Consider the following 20,329-nt stretch of genomic DNA (forward strand, 5'->3'; position numbering starts at 1 on the left):
AGAAAACAGGGTGCTGCATTCAACCTTCAAAACATATCCACAAGCCCCATCCATGGTACAACCTGCACTGAAGTAACCAGGAAAGATCATGCAATGAATACCAGAAGTTCAAGTCTGCAGTAATGCTTAGAATAATCCTGCTTAAGGATGCTGATACAATCAACATTGTCTGTGAAATATGCAAGGTACCCAGAGATATACCATGCACTTCCAATCAGTTTTAGAAACAGGAGAAGTCCAACTGAAATTTTCAGATAATACAAGTGCAAGATGATCATACGAATGCATTGGCATGTAACTCCATAGTTCTAGCAACACTGTGGTGGTGTCCATCAGGTCTACAACCAATATTTTAGATCAGGCCTTTGGCACGTGGCCCGCCAGGGGAAGCCCCCTGACAGGCGGGGCCGGTTTGTTTACCTGCCGTGTCCACAGGTTCGGCAGATTGCAGCTCCCACTGGCCGCGGTTCGCCGCACCAGGCCAATGGGGGCTGCGGGAAGCAGCAGCCTGCACATCCCTAGGCCCATGCCACTGGACTGCACCTTAAAACCGTTTAGAAACTTAAGCTGGTGAAGAATGCAACTGCCCACTTGCTTAGCAGTGTTTTGTACAGATAGTACATTACAGTGCTGCTCTGAGAGCTGCCTGAGTTGCAGATTAGTTTCCAGGTGGAATCTTGAAGGGTTTTTATTTTTTAAGTCCTACATTGTTTGGGTCACAGCTACCTCCTCCAATTGTGATCATCCAGGTAGCTTAAGCTAGCACCCACCTGGTTGGGAAGAAGCTGCTGATGAGGTGTGCTCATGTGAAACACCTGATTCTGGAATTCAGTTGCCTTCTGGATTGAAGACCTTCAGCACACATTGCATGGCTTTTCCAGGAGCAGGAGGAGAGTTTTTGGCAGGAGCTTCAATTGTAGTTCACTTATTATTTACACTGAGGCACTTAAATGCTGGGCTGTTTGTATTAGATGGGCAGAAGCTGCAGGCAATAAAAGTAATTTGTTAAGGAGGATGTGTTTCATAGATCCATTTTCAAAACACATGTTTAAGAAGGGTATAAACAGGTGCTTTTCAAATCTTAAATTAATCTTACTGAAAATCCTTGTCCTTCTATAAGCCTCCCACTCCATTGTTATGTTAAATTTAGACTGTAAAAGGGATCTGTGTTTGTAAAGTGACATGCACACCAAGAGTGTTGTAGAAATACTGAAGACAGCAAGATCAGCACTTGAAAAATCTTTGAACATGCTTGGCTGCCTACCTTGATAAACAAGTCTTATGGATCCACCAAGATACCTAAGGCCTGAGGATAAGAATTTGTGTTCCCACCTGTAACCAGATCTTATGGTGCACCATTAATCTGACAAATATGTATTTTGTTTTATATTAGATATACAATATTTTCCCCTCTAGTGCCTCCTTGGAAATCACAAGTCACCAATAAATTTTCTGCTACCAATTAAAAAACATGGTAATAAAACAAACAGTGTAGCAGAATGGAAAGGACACTTTTAAACAGAAAACAAAACACACAAGTTGTCATCAATCATCTTTGATGAATATATATTTCTAGTAGTGTCAAAGACCACAGAATGGATTTTACTGAAAGGATAATGAAACTGAATGTTACATTATATTCAGAGTTTAAATTCCATTCAGAACTTGGAGCCAAAAATACCATTTATCAAAAGGGATGGGTGAAAATTTTGCTCGTTTTCATATCTTCTTAGGATTAAGTGCAGAAAATAATTTGATTTCTTGAGAGTGGCAGGAAGGTTAAGTTTATCTAACTTTACAAAGTGTAATTCAAAAGTGTTATTTTTATGTGCTCATGGAAAGTTAGGGATAGAAAAAAAGCCTTTGGGACCACTCTAGTCAATTATCTGTGCTGCTTACTTCCTCACTGTGTATTTTCTAGTGATTTGTCCAGTCTATACAATGCATTTCACCAAAACTGGGTAACTACTACTTTACTATGATATTTGATATTATAGTTGTAGCAATTGTGTCAGATTAATTTTCATAGTCCAGATGGCACATCTGCTAGAGTCTAGAAACAAGTTAGACTTCCAGGTTTCATATTTCCAGAGTATGTTCTTCAAGTAACATACTCCATGCCTGCAAAAAGAGGCTATTCAACCTTAGCTACTAATACCACATAAAAGCCCCAAAGTAACATTGCCAGATGATCGACCATCTTCACCAGAGGTTAAGTACTAGTAAAGTTAAAAAGTCAAGGTGGAAAGATTTGCAAAAGTAAAATAAGGTTATCTAAAATACAAGCTGCCCTATAGAATGTTTAAATAAATGAGCATAGGCAGCACACTCACTAAAGCTTATTTGGAGCATAACAGATGCAACTTAGAAACCTTAAAATATTTCACACTTAGCTTTACAAACAGAACCATCGTCACACTAGTGTTCACATTTTTTTTAATAAATGCAATCAAGCTAAGGAACAATTGAAAGCTAGAACATCATGTTCTGAAACTCTCGTGCTATTAAAATATTGATACATTATCTTTTGTTTATCCCTGAATTCACTCAGAATTACATTCCAGTTGCTACTGAGAACACTCACCAGACATTTGCAAAAAAACAAAAAAAAGTCACACATATAGTCAAACACATTCATTCCCAGCCTTTGATGCAGTAACCAAAATGCTAATTGCTATACCAAACAGGGAGGCACAAAAAAGCTTGCCTTTATAATCTTAATGCTTGTATCTTATTTCACTTATAAGAAACATTCTAAAACGCAAAAGTGCTGAAATAAAGCTTGTGTTTTAAATTGGTCTCCATTTTAGAGATGCTGGCTAACATTAAGAACAGTTGACAAAAAAAAGCTTGCATATTCTATTCAAATGGCCTTGGCTATTCTTCTTTTTCTACATAGTGCTTTCCATTTGTGCTTACTTAACAGTTCCCAGTTTTCCACAGATTCCTAAGCCTAATATCTCTTTTGAGAAACAAGGCAAGACATTATCAAGTTGTGAAAAAAATGATTATGAGACTGTGTAGATTCAGTATAATTTTTAGCTCAGGAACAAAAGTATGTTTTAATACTGCCTTTATTTGCATTGAAAGTAAGTGTAAAAATACAGCCATATTTACAAACTGTTTTCTATATAAATAATTTTTTTCTCTTCATCTTGTTAAACTTTATTTTTATTAATTTTATAGAAAACAGAAGCTCTGGCTTTTAGCCCCACACATTCACTCTTTACGAGCACTGCAAGTCTATACATACATTAGCCAAAGTATCCATACATTTTATTGGATTCCTATTGCATAACACAAAGAAGCTTTGATTTTTGTTCTTTAAAGTATTTTCTAAAAATCCCATCATTGCTTTTCCCCCCATTTCCCAGAAGTGATCATAACTAGGTTTGCCACAATTAAATCATTCAAAATTTTTATTTGCTTCTGTTAGTTAGCAACACAGCAAAAACAGAAATTATTAAAATGCAGATGAGGAAGTCAAAAGACCGCCAAGAAAGCTAAGCAAAAGAACTCTACCTACCTGGCTTAAAGACACGTTAAATTTTAGCACACAACCACCATGAGTAACCACCCATTACATGACATAAAATAGCCACTAGAATTCAGCTTGCATATTTTATATGCAATCCTATTTGTTACTTGTATCTACATAAAACTCATTCCTGAACAACTAGATTTTTCCTCCAACTGATGCCTTGACTGGTATCACCAGCTATTGTTTGTAACATTACAAGCCATTAACATGAAGGCGATTCTGATGTCATCAACATTAAAATGTGGCACCACTAAATCAGTAAGGATCAAGGAAGTAAGTTCATTAAGAACAGCTATTTACTACAGACCTCCATGATCAGCAACAATGAGTTAATGAAATGCAGAAAGCATGACAGTAAAATGACTTTCAGAGAAGCTCTCGAATTTCTGCTACTTAGTAAAAAGAACAAGATATAACAATGCTCAGCCATGCTGTGAAATTTTATAAAGGGAGTTCACAGGCTTCCCAAACCAGGCAGTTTTCTCCAACTAGATTACTAACAGCATGTGGAAGTGCCTAAAAAATGCCAATTTGTGTCATCTTATGCCTATACAGCACCTAGCACAATTCCAATGGTCAGTCAAAGCATGCAAGAGAGATCTTATTATCTACATTATTTGTATCTCTGAAAGAAGATTAGCCATACTGGCTCAGACCAATAGTCTTTCTAGTCCAGCATCCTGTCTTCCAAAAGTGGACAGTGCAGATGCTTCAGATGGAATGAACAGAACAAGGCAATTATCGAGTGTAGCGCGTAGGAGCCCCAGTCATGGACAAGACCCCATTGTGCTAGGCAACGTACAAAAACAGAACAAGGACAGCTATGCACCATCACATTTAAATTTCTAATTAATAGGTAATGTTTAGTGCAGGCACACTAGCACACAGAAAATATTAATCTTGATCACGCATTCTAATCTTCCCCAGCAACTAATTTAAAAACATATTTTCCCCCCCTAAATTGATCTTATTGGAATTCCTCTAATGTTTTGTGACTGCTCTTACTATTTCTATAAAAAAAAATCTCCCTCCATCTTCCCCACAGCCAACTTTCTGGCAACCTAAATTTATCGGCATTAACATTTAGTCTTGTGGTACATCAACTGTAGTACCCAGGTTTTGTTAAGTTACAGTTTGGAGAATTATTTACTGCATTGAACAATTCACAAAAGGTTTACTGCTGCTACTGTAAAATATAAATTAACTCAGTAAATGCTTGCTCACTGAAATAAAAAAAATCTCATTTCAAACAAACTAAAAACTTCAGGCTTAAGGAGTAAAAATAACTCCAAAAAGATTTTATATAAACTAATCACTGTAAAAATACAGTATTAATTACAAAATATATTTGGTTGAAACAGACCTGAATGCTAAGGCATAATTTTTTTACATTCTAAGACAAACCCCTTTACATACTTGGTAATCTATTTAACCAAGTGATTCAAAAAGACCAGGTAGCAAAGACTGTTTCATTATAATCTATACTCAAGAGAAAGTTAAAAAACAAGATGCTGCATCTCAGGAGGATCTCCACGAACAAAAAAGGACAATGACTAAATTCTGAATGTCATCTTGTTTAAAAAAGCATTTAGTTAGCATTTTTTTAACATATGCCCGCAAAATCCATGCAGATCAGCAATTATTTGTAGAATTCAGTAAATCTTTTAAACTACTTGTCAAATCCTAAAAAAATAAAACCAATCACAGGCCCTTTCCAATAGCTCTCATAACGAAGGCTTTGAGAGCCTGGTTGGGGGGGGGGGTCTATTTTTGGGGGGGAGTGGCTTATTTGTTGACTGACAGGACGAGGTTATTCTGGGGAACAATGAATAGGAGTGGGGGGAATGTGGGGGCCAGAGGACAGGAGCGGGACTAGAGTGGGATGCCAGGAAGGGTGCGGGAGGCTCGTTTGTTGACCTTAGGAAAGGCAGGGGGCTCTCAAAGCCCAGCCCTGCTCACCAAGCCGCCATTGGGGGAGAGAGGGGGGGCAGAGGGATGATCCCAATCTCGCACCTTCCACAAGGACCTGGCGAATTCAAATGTCACCTTCGCTCGAGGCGGGTAGGAGGGAGCCCCCCCGCGGCGGGCTTTAGTCCCAGCGCCCCCGGCTCCCAAGGCCTAGGCCCGTTCCCCCCACGGCGGGGCCTACTCCTGGCTCAGCGCGGAACCTACAGGCCCTCTCCGCCCCGCCGCTCTCCTGCCGGCGGAACGAAGGGGAGCCCCGGCCTACAGGAGAACCTGGGGAAGCGGCAACAGCCCCCGGGGGGGGGGGGCTGTTCCGGTCGGCGGGCCTCGGCGGGGGGGGGGTCACTCACCATCAGCTCGATAGTCTTGTCCTCAATCACTGAGTCGGGCTCCATAGCGACGGGCGGCTCCTCGTCCCCTCCCCCCCCCGCGCCTGCCTCCCGCAGCGCGGAACCGAAACCCCACTGGCTCCTCGGGCCGCCGCCGCACCGCCAGCTGCTCCCTCCCCCGCCCGCCGGACGGACGGACGCACGCACGCACGCTGTAGCCGCCGCGGCGTACCCGCGCCGCGTTCCCGGAACAGGAAGCGCCGCACCAACGCCCCCTACCACTCGAACCGGAACGCCCACAGAGCCTACAACTCCCGGCAAGCTCCGCGGCCCCTTCCCCACTCAGCGAGGAAAGGACTACAATGCCCAGCAGGTATCGGGCCCAGAGGCTATCCGGGGAAGCTGGGCCAGGAGGCCATCGTAGTGCTTGCTGGGAGTTGGAGTCTTTTGAAAGTTGGGCCAGAGGCTATTATGGAGAATGGAGTGGGGTCACAGCCTCACGTGCCTTCAACCCGTCCAGGCTGCTAGGCCTGCAGGGCACTCTCTAGCCTGAGTGGGGGTGACAGGGGATATGCCTGGGGCCTGAGCGCACCTCTCACCTGCCTGTGCATGCTTCCCTGAGACACACCAGAAATGCCCCCTTTGCGTTCTCCATCCCCCGGGCAGGTCTGTCACACAGACAAACCCGCCTGCCCAGCACCTGGGTGAGAGACACCTGCAGGACACTCCATAACATGCCGTGTGGAACAGAGACCCCCCCAGGACCATGGCTATTAGGTGCTGCAGGATCCCTGACTGTTTCTGGGTCAGGGTTAGCAACTTGTGGCCATACCAAGTAAGGTTGCAAACATATTTTAAAAATAAGGGACTGTTTTCTTAGCACCCCACTCCACTTCTCCTGATGGTATTAGTATTAATAATAAGCAGTACTCACCTATATTTTCATTTCTTGCTGCTTTTTGCAACACTCAGCAACTCCGGATCTTGTTGTACAGAGATGAAAAAATAAGGGATGTCCCTTGTCATAAGGGCCTGTTGGCAACCCTAATATCAAGCTCCCTAAAACTTGTTAGCTTGCCACATGATTGCACTGTCATAGGATCAGTTCCATTACTCTTACCCTCCCTACGTGTATCACCCCGTCACATGGTACTCAAATCAGTCTATTTTGCAAGCATTTTGGACCTTGGGACCTGGCTAGCAGTTGAAGTGCTCAATACCTCTGAATAGCAGGATCTATATCTTTAACTGTGTTAAAAAGCAATATGCAATTCTACATTACTATATAAGTAATAAAAATAATAGTCTTTTATCCTCACATAGGCCTATTCTCTGATGACTCAAATCTCCTTGACACCAACTTAAACGCAGTAGATCTCCCTCACTTTGATCCTTTCAGAAACTACCTCCATGCAGCCACCTGGCATAGGGAGCAGGAACTGGGTAGGTCCAGAGCACTACTGTGCTCTGACTTTTCTCACTGAATATAGCCTCGAGGGGGTCATAAGAAGATTAAGTGAAAATTACATCAGACTTTCTCAAACTTGGGCCTGAACAGTTTCTGGGTGGGACCTGAAATTCCTGTATTAGTGTAGTTGTATGCTCTTACATTTGAGAACATTCAAATTATTACATAAGGTTTGATGTTATAGTCCCTGTGTGCTCACTCCAGTTTCAAGTGCAGTGTCTTTCATGCACCCAGCAGGGCTTCAGGAACTGAGCAGGATTGCAATTTAGTGACTCCTCCTGAGTGTCGGGGCTATTGTAGCACCTCTCCATCGCTCTCAGTGCTCCTAGTATTGGAGCCCAGCTAGTATGGATCTGCCAGCAAGGATAGAGAAAGGAGTTGGCAACATCCAACTGCCACTCCAACCCTTGCCAGAAGGGAACACCATTGTAGGGGCAGAAGCTAAAGAGAAATAGGAACTTAAGGGTTAGGAACAGAACAGGAAAAGCGCTTAAAAAGGGGCAGTGGTTAAAGTAGGTTGAAACAGGAGCAAGGCTCTCCTTAGACTTTCAGCAGCACCAGCCATCGAGGAGAGAGGGATCTATGCTCCCTCCACTGCCCCCCTTATTTTAACCTCTACTGAAGGGGGAAAAGAATGAGGGAAGCAGAGTCTCAGAGGGGAATGGATTGAAGGGGTATAATGGGAAATAAAATGGATGAGACTGCTCTCATTTGCCTCCTACTCAATGCCTTAAAGCTCTCCCACCCCCTCCAACCACCACCCCATCTGGCTGCCTTCCACTCTCCTTCCTGCCCCAGGTTGCCCCAAGTCCCTCCAGTACCCTGCTCTGCACTAACTACCTTGGTTCTCCCAAGCTTAGCCACTTTTTTGGCAGTTGGATAAAATGAACAGAGAAAAGCTCATCCAGGTCACTCAAAGATATAAGGCCCTTATTATGACATACGTTGGGGGAGCCCCCTGTAACCCCCATATTCCTCATTCTTATATAATTGTGATCTAACATATAAAGCTTGCCTTGTAAGGTACCAAGGAAAAGGTTATGACCTGCTGAAAGTCATTTCTCTATCCATATATGTATATCATCAATGCATATGAAGTTATGTGAATGTGTTGTATGGTTGTCACTAAAACATACTGTAAGTTGGGGAATATGCCAGATATTAACTTCCCAGAGACAACAACAAGGAGAGTAACCAATATCCAGGTGGGGTGTCAATAGCCATTGTCCAGCAAGTGAGCTACAATTCAATGACTCACCTGCATGAGGCAACACCAGGGGAATTGCTCAACTTTGCCTGGAGACTCAGCAATGCCCCCAGACATTCCTGGACTTGCATTCTCCAAGCACAAAAGAGACCACAGGGACCCCATGCTTGGCCTTTCTCATTCACCCACCTACACTGTAAGCAACAAGGATGCTGAAGACTTGAGACTCCAATGGAGGGGACTGGCACAGATTTCAAAGGTGAAATCGGTATACTGTGAACTGCAATATCCAGTGGGGTGAGAAAAACTGCTTTATCTAGATGTTGCCCAGTCTAATAGGGTTGAGAGTTTAGACTGTATAGTTATATTTTATTTTGGTAACCAAGTCTCACTTTTTGCCTACTACTTAATATCACTTAAAATCCATCTTTTAAAATCCATCTCTGTGTGATTCATGAGTGGCTCTGGGAGCATTCATGCAATCTAGTTGGGTGTGGGGTCTCCACATGTGGTTGTGCTGAGTGATAACAGCACCTGGAGGAGTTGCTGCTGGTCACTAGTAAGGCATTGTGAGAGACAGCCCAGGCTGGAGAGAGTTCAGAGGGCACAGCAATCCCACAGTCCCAGGGTGCACCCCAGGAGGATCCTGTCACACTTATAATTTCACACAGTTTAATATTCTCGTATTTAATTCAGAATTGTGGTATGTTTGGCCTGAGTCCCAATTTGCCTTTTGCTGCATTTGGGGCAGCAGTGGAGAACACAAAGATGACTATAAGCCCCCATTACTGTGGTCTGAGAGCAGCTTTATGCCAGCCAGGGAAGCCCCTAAACAAAGGAGTGGTTTTAGATGCCATTTCTGCCCCCTTTCCACTGCCAGAGGGATGAAAAGCTGCCTTAGTGTAACTGAGAATTAGTGCCCATTATCCCTAGTTGCTGAATTCAATTACCATTTCCATACCTGTTCACAACGTACGGTTTATTAATTGTAACATTCCTGGCATTTCTTTTTTGTAACTCTTGCACTACCTTTCTAGCAACCCTAACTTTCAGGTAAGGGTTTTGACTGATATTCATCTTAATGGTACAGTTGAATGTTTTCTCTTCTATCCAAAATGACAGTTGAAACAATACAACGGAGCTTTACGTCCAGATTCCTTAAAGACTTAAGCACACACCAGTACAGCTGGAAAGTATTAAGATATGAGATTAAGAAATTGAGGTTACTGCTAGCTCCATCTGTACATAGGGTAATGGGATGTTATTTGTCATTTATACCCCTTAAAAAAATCAATTTCACTTCTTGTTTATAGTGAGTTTCACTTTCAGTTTCTTAATTGTAATATTTGTTTGTTTAAAGGCAATTGTTTTCATTGACATATATATTCTTTTCATTGATTTTTTACCATGTAAAACAACTAAAGCCCATGGTGAGAGAAAAAGCAGTGACAGAATATATAAGTAAGAAAAAATACTACTACACTGTAGTTGCTACTAGCTGAGCTTTGCAACCTTCTACCAGTGACAATCAATTAAAAGTATACAGAAATATTTATGAGTCAGGAATGAAGGGTTAAAAGCTATGAATAGTTAACTCAGTCCACCTTATACATCCACACTGTGAAAGAAACTGTCCCCTAAATCTATGGTAGGTATGTCCCATGGCCATTCTGTGAGAGTGTATAGGTATGTCCCATTCTGTGAGTATTTTTATATTCATCCCCTGTGTATGCATTTGAGTTTTGCATGGTCCTGGTTCTATAGGGCGAGTGATGATTGACTTTAGTCCTCAGGATGGAGACAGTCTGCATAAAATGTGTTACCCTTGCAAGTAATAGGTTTGCAGATGTCACATATAGGCTTGCATTAGAAATCCACTCAGAAACTTAGGATAAGTTTTTTCACCATGATTGCAAACTTGTTGCTAGCATCATTTTCATACCCACTGCAGTATTATCATTATTGGCATCCCACCAACAGTGGGTGAAATTCATGTGTGTGCAGAGGGCTAGCACAGGGTCTATTGTTACCGGAAGATTTCTATTCAATTAAATTAAGCCAATGATGTTTGTATACAAATGCTGCTTTTAATTCAAAATCTTTTATTTTTAATTAATCTATTCTGGTAATTAAGGTTGTGGCCCGCCTAAAGGAATTTCCAGGAAAAGCCGCAGTTGGCTAACTTTCCCTTGAAAGGACATGGATACAGCCCTCTGATCAAGAATAGGTAAACAAGCAGTAAATTCTTTGAAAACAAAAATGTTTATTTAGAAGTGAGTGGGTACAGTAAAAGAGTAGAGACAGAGATAATAGAGTTACAATTAAAGGAATGAAGCAGCGCAGCAAATGACAACACTACATTTTCAATTATCTCTACTGCATATAACAATATAATCATTCAATTAATACTCTATACCTTATAACAATATAGCAATTAAACATAACAATATATTAACTAACATTCAATAGTAAACATGTAAAACTAAACATCCAGTAAGCACTGGCCTGGCAGTTACTAAATGAGTAGGGAGAGATCTCAGACCACAGGCACCCAGCTTTATTTAAAAGCAAAACCCATACATGCTAGGATGCTAAATAAAAAAGATTGGACTTACAAGGGTTTTTTAACAATCCCTCTGAACTGTCTTAGAGGTCCTTCTGCTCGGTCTATGTTTTGAGTGCGATGTTTAGGGGGCGCCGGTAGCAATCTCCTGCAATGGCTGCAGTCTGATGAGGCTTCCTGCTCCTGAGGTAGAAGTGGCTCCTCCGGCAGAAACAGCAGGAGCCTGTTGGGTGGCTGTGATAGCTGCTGCAGTGGCCTCTGCTAGCCAGGTGGTAGAAGCAGCCGTTGCCAGGGGCAACCTTGGAACCTTAGGTGGGCAGCTGCTACTTTGCAGGCAGCTCCTTCTTTGCAGAGTTCCAATGTTTCTTCTTAGCTAGCTTCTTCTATATAGGCATCTTCTTACAGGTGTCTGGCAGCGTTCCACTCTCTTGCCGGTCCGTTCCCTACAGAACTTTAGCCTGCTGGCTGTCGTCCTTCTATACGATTTGCTCTCCCAACCTCAGCCAATCAGCTTTCAGCTTTCCGTAGCTCGGCCCACTCCATAGACTTCTATGGGGCTACAATGTATCTCTATGGGATTGGGATGAGTCATCCTCCACAGGAAGTGATGTTATCCTATGCCTTGATTGCATCACCCAGAAATGATGCAATCCTATCATCCCTATTCATTCCTATGGGCTTCAGTGCATTCCTATGGGAGTTTTCTTAGCTGACCGTTAGATGAATCCTAGCTGCTTCCTGTCTGGAAGCCTCATGTATTTCTATGGACTACAATATATTCCTATGGGGTTTCTCTTAACTGACCTATGGATGACCGCTATATATTCCTATGGGCTCCAGTGTATTTCTATGGAGTTATGCTTACTCATTCTCCCTCGGAAGTGGAATTTACCATTGCATTTCAGGCAACTGAGGCGAAATTTCTCGCCACACTATGGATCACATAAATACCACTAAAGCCCTCAAAATCAGCCTTAACTTAGATGTTTTGCTGGCCTCTGCCGAGGGATGAATTTCCTCCACAGGGCTGCAGTGAAAGTAATTGAGATATCTGTCATTTCTATACAGAGTTTTGAACCTGGACCTAGAAATCTATTGATATGAGGTTTTAATAAAAGTTTATTTTTACCATAACTATTATTTTACCATAACTATTTTTACCATAATTATTTTTTATTTTAACCAAACATAACTGGGGTTCATGTTTAAATTCCCAACATTCTTTTAACCTTTTCATTGTCATCCTTATTGCTTCCTTAGTAATAATGCTTTCCATTTCAATTCACCCTGTAATTCAGAAGTCAAAACAAAACAAAAAAAACCCTAAAACTTGTCTTGTTTAAATAAAACAGTTCTTGCTACCACAACCAAATATAGATTTGAAAGGTGATTCCCCATAAACTGAACAACTTACAGTGGTAAAGCCCATGTTTTACATATAGTAACATACAGACTAGTATGTATGTGCAGCACTGCCTTCTACTGGATGGAGTTAGAAATGCTCGCTTCTGTCAAACTTTATACTGCTAGAAGCTGATAGATTGCTCCTTAGTTCAAATGGTAGAAACCTGTGCTTTTGGAGGAGGAAATTCTGAATTAGATCCCTGCTCTTGCCATGAAATTCCAAGTTGCCATGGTTGTCAGAGTCCTAGATTAAAAGAATTTAGTACACTTATGTTAGAATTGAGAACTGAACTCCTGTGCAATGCCTGTTCTTGAAGACCAACTGTCTGATTAGGGCAGTACATAAGGCATTGATTGTTGTGTGTGTACCAGTGCCCTCTATTGTATGAAATGAGGCATGCTTAAATATGTGTCTTAGACCTTATATTGCTAACATCCAATGGAGATTCTCCTTTAGCTCAAGTGGTAGCAGCCTGTACTTTTGGAGCAGGTGTATCTAAATTCTATTCCCATTGCTGCTCTTAAGTTCTGAGTGACCCTGGTATGCAGCATAGGGTCAACTATAAAGATCTAGGTGGCCAAAGATTTGTTACAATATTATTATTGACTGAGTACTGAGAATGCTCAGCTTCTAAAAGCCAATGGCTGATCCTTGCCCTGAGAAACTTTCTATCTAGGTTAGTTGCAGACCGACAGACAATGGGACGAACACAACAGCTCAAAAAAGAGGAGGTGCACTGCCCTGACACAAACCACACTTACAAGGAACGATTAAATTGCTTGACCACAGGATGGTGTCCCAGAAAGCTCCATCGAAATAACTGCAATCAGCATTCTTAGCAGTGAGCTGCTTTTTCAAACATTTGCCAAACTCTTTAATGTCTGCATTCCATTTCCAGGCACCCAGCCTGCTAGCAAAGAGCCAGGATCATCCTCTACCAGCTCCATCATGGTGATGCAGAGTGACAGATTCAGCTCAAGCATCTGCAGACTTTGGCTGAGAAAAGGCGGTTGGAGGGACAGTATGTTAATAAGTCTGGAGACAAAGCAGTGGTGATTAAATCTCAGGTGCTTTGGGTTACCAAGGTCACACAGGCTCAGATCTGATGATGCAGCAGGGACACAGTGCAGCTGTAAGCATTGGAAATTAGGGGCAAAAAAAATCACAAATAGCAATCTGCTATAACAGTGTACCATTAATGACGCTGTAGCCATGGCAATGACAACTGACTTAGTAACTTTCATTCTAAGTACTTTCCTAACAATTATCTTTGGGCCTGAATTTTTTTATATTTCTCTTTAATTCTGAATGTCGTTTTTGGTGCTGTGGTGTGTGTGAAAAAAGGCTAAACAAAAACTGTTCCATGTTCTTTGAGTTATTGGTGTGGGGGGAAAGCGGTTTTTGGTCAACAGTTCTTTTCAGATGCTTTTATACCCTCCTAGTTTTGTTTGACTAACACCCCTAAAGAGATTTGATCTAACTCTTGGCCAGTGCAGAATCCTCAGTGAGGAATGTGTGCTTTACTATATTAATGTTTCTTTAAAAATGGTTAGAGTATGAACAAGTGAAAATAGCATGTGCAGACTCTTTTCCTTAGTGATGTAAGTGCCTGCTTCAAGTCCACAGGAGGTTCCAAGAGGAATTTATTTTATGTATTTAGATGCATAAAAATGCTACTAAAAGTACCTAGCCATGCACAACAAAAATACATCCTAAATGCAGCAAAAAAATCCCCTTCCTTCAAACAATTCCCACCCTTAAAATTATAATCTCACACACACATTCACACACCCACTCCTATTTTCAACTGCCTGGGAAAAGAGATGAGCCTAGCAATGTACCCTGAAGGTCATCAGATTTGAGCTATTTCAAACCAAGTTGGAAGCGAATTCCAAAGCTGTGGGGCATTCACAAAGAAAGTCAAAGCACTGTGTTGTGACTGTATCAGAGTAAAGTTGAAACACTATTGTCACAACACGGCGCTTTGACGTTATCGAAACAAAATGTTAAGGTAACTGTCAAAAATTTGGACAAAATCAATATGTTCCCACAAAACACTGATTTTGTCAAATCATCATTTTTTGAGGAAAACTGATGCAGCAGAAATTTTTCAACCAGCTCAGTTATCCATCATCATCATTTGTGCCTTCTCCCTACATAAGTATAAAGGCCTTGTGTTTCTCTCATACACAAAGACATGCAGAGAGGACAATCAGAAACAGGGCAAGCAGTGTGTGTTGGGGGGACCAGCAAAACTAGGGAAAGCAAGGGATCCCCAGCTAACCACACAGAAGGACTCACTATGTTCATCTCCAACCTCTCTCCCCACAATAGCTAGTCTGGCCTACTAATCATACTGCCGTTGACTGAAATCGCAAACCGTTTAAGGAAGGAAATGCGGTTTCAAAGCCCTGTCAACTTTGCATAACTTTTACTGGACTTGTTCTGGGCACAGCATACTAGTGGCTAGGAGTCTCCTCCCCCAACACAGGCCTTGCCCCCATCACTCTCCACCACCAGGCCAGTCAAAGGACTATGCAGATTGTATTAAATGGGTAAAAGACAGTTGTGCGAAATGGTGAGCACCCGGCTTAGCTATTTTTTGCCAGTGCATGGCCCACCACATATTTCTATTGTTTTACCTCCCTCTACATGGTGTGGCAAAGTGACCAAAATAATGGTGAAACTCCATGCAGGTACTTGGGAGAATGGAATTCAGGGCTAGAGAACGGGGGACTTGTCATTCCTAAGTGACACAGCTACTTTATCTGCCAATTCACCTCTGTTTTGTCATATTAATCCTCATTAGTGTATGTGGACTCTGATACTAAGTGGTTTGTCCATGGAATTTTAAGTAGCTTTCTTGGTGTAGGAAATTTAAGATTCCAGAAGGATCTAAAACTCTTTTACAGAGAATAGAAATGCAGTTAGGCTTAATTCAGTGGGCACTGGCTGATATGTAACTTCCTTTGGTTCCTTTGAAAATCCCAGTCTAATTATTTCACCCTCTAAAATACAGGCCCTATGATTTGTATTTCGGCTTGGAAGGATTAGATCTTTATTGGTAAATAGCAATAAACATTGATGACTGTACACACGCAAACCAATGAAAAAATATTTCCATCAATAAAAATCAAAATTTACAGATAGGCAAAGAAAGAAAAATGCGGCTTGAGAAATTAGAGTTTGATTTAAGGATATTTACTTTGTATATTTTCACATGTGATGTTGAGAATTTGTATTTTCACAGGTATAAACCTGATCTTTTTGAATCTCAATGTCGCCTGCCATGAAATAATTATTGATTCACTCTACCCTCAGAATTTCCCCCACTGTGAAAATTTAAATTGATAAAAATCAGAAAAAAATAGTTAAAATATAGATATCACTCAAAATTATACAAAAATAAACACTGAATTCTGCCCCTGCTATTTGTATTGCATGCATTGCTGATTGGATAAGGATCAGAGGTCACCAAATGGGCAGTAACAAGTTACCACACTAGAATACAAGGGCAGCTACATAGCAAATGAGCCTGTTTAGAAAAATAATTGTTTAAACATATAGCTGGTGAAAGGATGATATCATAAATGTTATTATAATGGCAGAGACAAGTGCACTCTGAGGATCAAAATGTTTATTTCCACCTTAGGGGAAAATATATTTTATCTGAAATGTGATGGGGTGCTGATGGATTTTTAAAGCACTGAAAAAATGAACAGATTTTTAATAACTTCTTACTAGTGCCTAATAATAGATACAGTAACTCCAGCCAGACACTAAGGGATAAACAACCGTTCCTCATACAGATCTCATATGACATAAGGTAACTAGATTAGGAGACAGATTACTGCGAGTGAGGAGGAATCAAAAGAACACTGGACTTTACTTGGATAAATCAGCAAAGCCCAAGCCTGGCAGAAAATGAATCGTGACCAGTTGTTTGACATTTTCCCTATCTTTACCAGGCAGAACTGAAATTATATAAAAGACAGGATAATGCACACAATAGCCACAGCAACAGTGCTTGTTAGTTCCAACTGTGTCACATTATCTGATGTCTAATGGAGCTCCTGCAGGTTAACTGATCCCTCTCTGACAAGGAATCTCCACACAGAAGAATTTACAGCACAGAGCCAGGATTTCTGGAGTGGAAAGGAGTGTGTTGGTGCAATGTGCAAAACAAAAGCTCCTTTGTGATAAAGTGCTTGCTGCTTCAGTTTGAATAAGGGTCGCAGAAGGCCTGGATAAGTGGAACCAGTGCCGTTGTGCTCTGTGAGGTAGCTCCAGCCATCAAGAGAGCATACATGAGTATAACGTCCCCCTTGCAGGCCACGGTGGGGTCTCTCAACAAATGCATAGGGGGATTTGGGAAGTAGGGGAAATGCAAGGATATAGCCAATGAGTTTATGACTGTGTGGAATCCACTGGTCACATTATGTGTAGAGACCTACACAATTTACAGCTGAGAAAAACACGTCACAGACTATGAAATCTGGCTTTTGTAGGGAAGGGGAGCTTGTACCGTGCACTGGGCTCCAGCTGCTAGTCTTGGCTGGGATGGGACTTCCTCTTCCCCTGCAGGGGCCACTGCTGTAGCTGGGTCAGACCTATCTCTGAAGGCAGTGCACCCGTAGAGCTTCCTGCATCTGGGGGAGGTTCCTGGAGTTAGGTCTGACTCAGCGCAGGAGCGGCCATGCAGGGGAAGAGGAAATCCCATCGTTCCCCAGCCCCGCTGGGACTAGCAGCTGTTGCCCAGCACATGGTAGAAGACCCTGGCTGGGATGCGCCCAGCTCTGCCCAGTGCTCGTGAGTTAGAGGGGCCTTTGGTTGGCTGGAGGGGGAGTAGGGGAAGGAACCACAGCACTCCTGATCATGGGGCCCTGGGTGGTCACCTACCCATAAGGCCAGCCCTGCCCCTCCCCCAAAATTGATGACCCCTCCCCTACCCTGCAACCCTCACTTCTTTGCTACTGCTGGCTGCATCTTTGGCTTCAGAGCTGGGCGCCAGGCCAGCAGCCGCTACACTCCCCAGGCAGGGCAAAAGTAAGGGTGGCAATCCCATGACTCCCTTTTGGGTCAGGACCCCCACCATTACATTTCAAATGTAAATATCTCAACCGGTGAAATTGACTATTTTAAAAATCCTACAACTGAAATTGACCAAAACAGACCATGAATTTGGTAGGGTCCTAATTATGTGTGTAGTCAGCATGTAGATGATGCTATGTCACTCAGGATTCTGCCTGCATGTTAGGAGAAAGGAGTATCTCCCCAGCCCCTGTGTAGGTCCTGGACACAAAGTCCTTTTATCCTTGCTTTGCTCATTTGACCAAGATTTGGGCATGACATACCTGGAAAGGGTCTGGGAAAGATTTGTTGGAAGCTAGAAATTAAATGACCCTGAGTATGTGGATTTGTATGTCTTACCTGTTGCCAAAAATGAGCAGGCCCCTCCTCAAAACACTGTTCCTCTAGTGCAGTTTGTATGGTCTTGCTGTGTAAACAGGCCAATCTTCAGCTGGCCAGTGAAGCCAATGAACATCAAAATGTTGAATGGTACTAAATCCTTCATATTGCAGCACTGGCAATTCATCCCTCCAACTCCACATGCTACCACTTAACATCTGTGTAGCTGGTGGCCAAGACATCTTGCCAGATGTAATAAGATGTTTATGTGACCCACCTCTTGAGAGAGACTCCACTGACGGATTGGAAGAATATATGCCAATTTCCCCCCACTAGGCATATCCACCTTACAAAGCAAAACAGTAACAGTTCATGGGAGTAGCTCAGATGACAGGTGAAAAAGGACACAAGAAAAACAAATGCAATTTAGCATGTGAAGTCTTCAGTTAGAGCACCAGGAGAATGATGGATTAAATCACCTGTGGATCTTGGTAAGAGAAAGAAAAACCACCAGCGTATTTTTTTTCCTATGTCTGAGCTATTTTTTTCAGGTTATTATTTTCATCTATTAAACTTTGCAATGGGATTATTGCCCTGGATTTGCTCACATGCTTGCTCTCAGACTCTGGCAGTGTTCAACCAAGACTATCAAACATCTCTTCTGTGGCAACAAATGCAAGCTGGATTGCATCAAGTCTTTTTCCAATGCCCACGGAGTAAAATAAATCCAAGGCAGTTTGAGATGTAAGATCCCCACTGCCCCTTTTGGCATGCAACCACAAGTTTCACCTTCAAACAGATGGAAACTTTGGAAATGAATGCCAGCTCTTTTAGCAGACTTGGTGTACTTTTACATATTTATAGCATCTCTTTAATTTCCATAATAACCTGTATTATGAAGGAGGAGATTAAATACTGTACTGGCTGGGGTAGGGAGGAGGGGTTTGGATTCAGTGCTCAGTGCCTGTTTGGATTACATGATCTGCACTTGAACTGGAGAGGTACTGATCTCCTAATTAACAGATTGGGCCACATTCTCTGCCCTGCTCTGTCCCCTTTGTGTTACTTTGGAGATGGAAAGAGTCAGAGACTGTTTCTATCTCCCCCGTTCAGGATTTCCCCAGGGTGAGGTAGGAACCGGGAGTTCCCAGCAGGTGTAGAGCTGGTAGTCAGCTCCTATGCTACTGAGCCCTCCTTTTGGTCCCAACATAGGGGATGAAGTGGAGTTGTGGCCACAGCATTGTGCTTCCCAGCTGGAGGATGGTTGAGGAGGATCATTGCCAGTTAAAAGAATTTAGACCAGCCCCCATGCTGCTCCAAATGTTGCTGAGGCTGGTGCAGAAATGGCCAGAATGTCAGGTAGCTGTAACTGGCTAATGCCCCCCCGCCACACACACCCCTCTGCTGCACCAAACTGTCACAACAGAGAATCTTTGTTACATTGGGTATGGCTGCACTTCTAGCTGGGAGTGTAATTCCCTACATGGCTCTCTACACTCCCAAGCAGTGCCTCCCATATCTATACTGCTAAAAAATAGCAATGTAGCATCTTGCTGCCTCCCTATTGCCACAGCCTTTCCTCATGACAGCAAAGGGGGCTGCCGAAGCCTTTCACTGGTGCTGGAGCCTTTCACTGGTGGGTGTCACTGCCGTATGCAGCTACCAGTGTGGACACAGCCTGCCTTTCACTGTAGCATGTAGTTACACGTGTAGTGCTTGTACTTTACATGCCCCCATAAGTGTAGACACAGCCCTGGTGAGTTTCAGTAACATCACCTTACACATCGCCTCTGAATTTGGTCCACTAAATGGAGATGAGCCAGGTATAATAAACAAGGCAGAAGCTGAAGATCAGCAAGGATCAGATCATATCAAGATTGAAATGTAAAGGAGGGGTCTGCAGAATGGTCAATCACACACATTGGACTTAAAGAAAGCAGATGTTTAAGGAATGCAAAGTGAGCTAGAGAAAATTGGATGGAATTTCATGCCTGCGAGAAACATGAAGTGCAGAAGAGGGAAGTGTTTACGATCCAGCTGGGGAAGACAAAATCAAAATCCAACCCAGTCAAATAAAACAAAAGCCTAACAAGGGACTAGAGGCTTATGCGGCCAAGTAGGAAGGTAAAGAACAGCATGGAAGAGACAGAGGGCATTTCAACATATGATGAAGCTGGGCGAGTTACAAAAAAGAGACATCACGATAGCCAAACAATTGATGAAATACATTAAACCCAATTCACCCCAGTGCAACTGTATGGATTTTAGTGGAGTCATGCCAGGAATGAATTTAGCCCTTAATGTTAAACAAGCTCTTGTCTGAGTGTTTCCCATTTTCATTTATTTCTCAGAGCTCTAGGCCTTTGCACAACTTAGAAAATATATAGTCACAAAAGGATCAGATTTATAGAGGGATTTAGGTGCCCGAAGATGCAGCAAGGC

The 20,329-nt window shown here is 42.4% G+C and overlaps 1 protein-coding gene across 7 annotated transcripts in view; it reads right to left on the reverse strand.

Moving 5' to 3' along the window:
* FBXW11 (F-box and WD repeat domain containing 11) overlaps window positions 1–6,011 on the reverse strand; it is a 128,425-nt gene extending 122,414 nt beyond the window's left edge. For 3 of the 7 annotated variants that reach the window (XM_048860453.2, XM_048860455.2, XM_048860451.2), the window contains exons 1-2: window positions 5,857–5,954; window positions 771–982 (exon numbers count right to left, since the gene is read on the reverse strand). In XM_048860453.2, coding sequence (XP_048716410.1) covers window positions 771–806 — 36 coding nt within the window. In that variant the 5' untranslated portion in view covers window positions 807–982; window positions 5,857–5,954. Of the gene's footprint in view, window positions 1–770; window positions 983–5,856 lie in introns of all 7 variants that reach the window. The other 4 variants (XM_048860452.2, XM_048860449.2, XM_048860454.2 and 1 more) reach the window with 2 other exon arrangements.
* Window positions 6,012–20,329: the final 14,318 nt, after the last annotated feature.

This window comes from Caretta caretta, chromosome 8 (genome assembly GCF_965140235.1).
Source record: "Caretta caretta isolate rCarCar2 chromosome 8, rCarCar1.hap1, whole genome shotgun sequence".
Taxonomy (NCBI): domain Eukaryota; kingdom Metazoa; phylum Chordata; order Testudines; family Cheloniidae; genus Caretta; species Caretta caretta.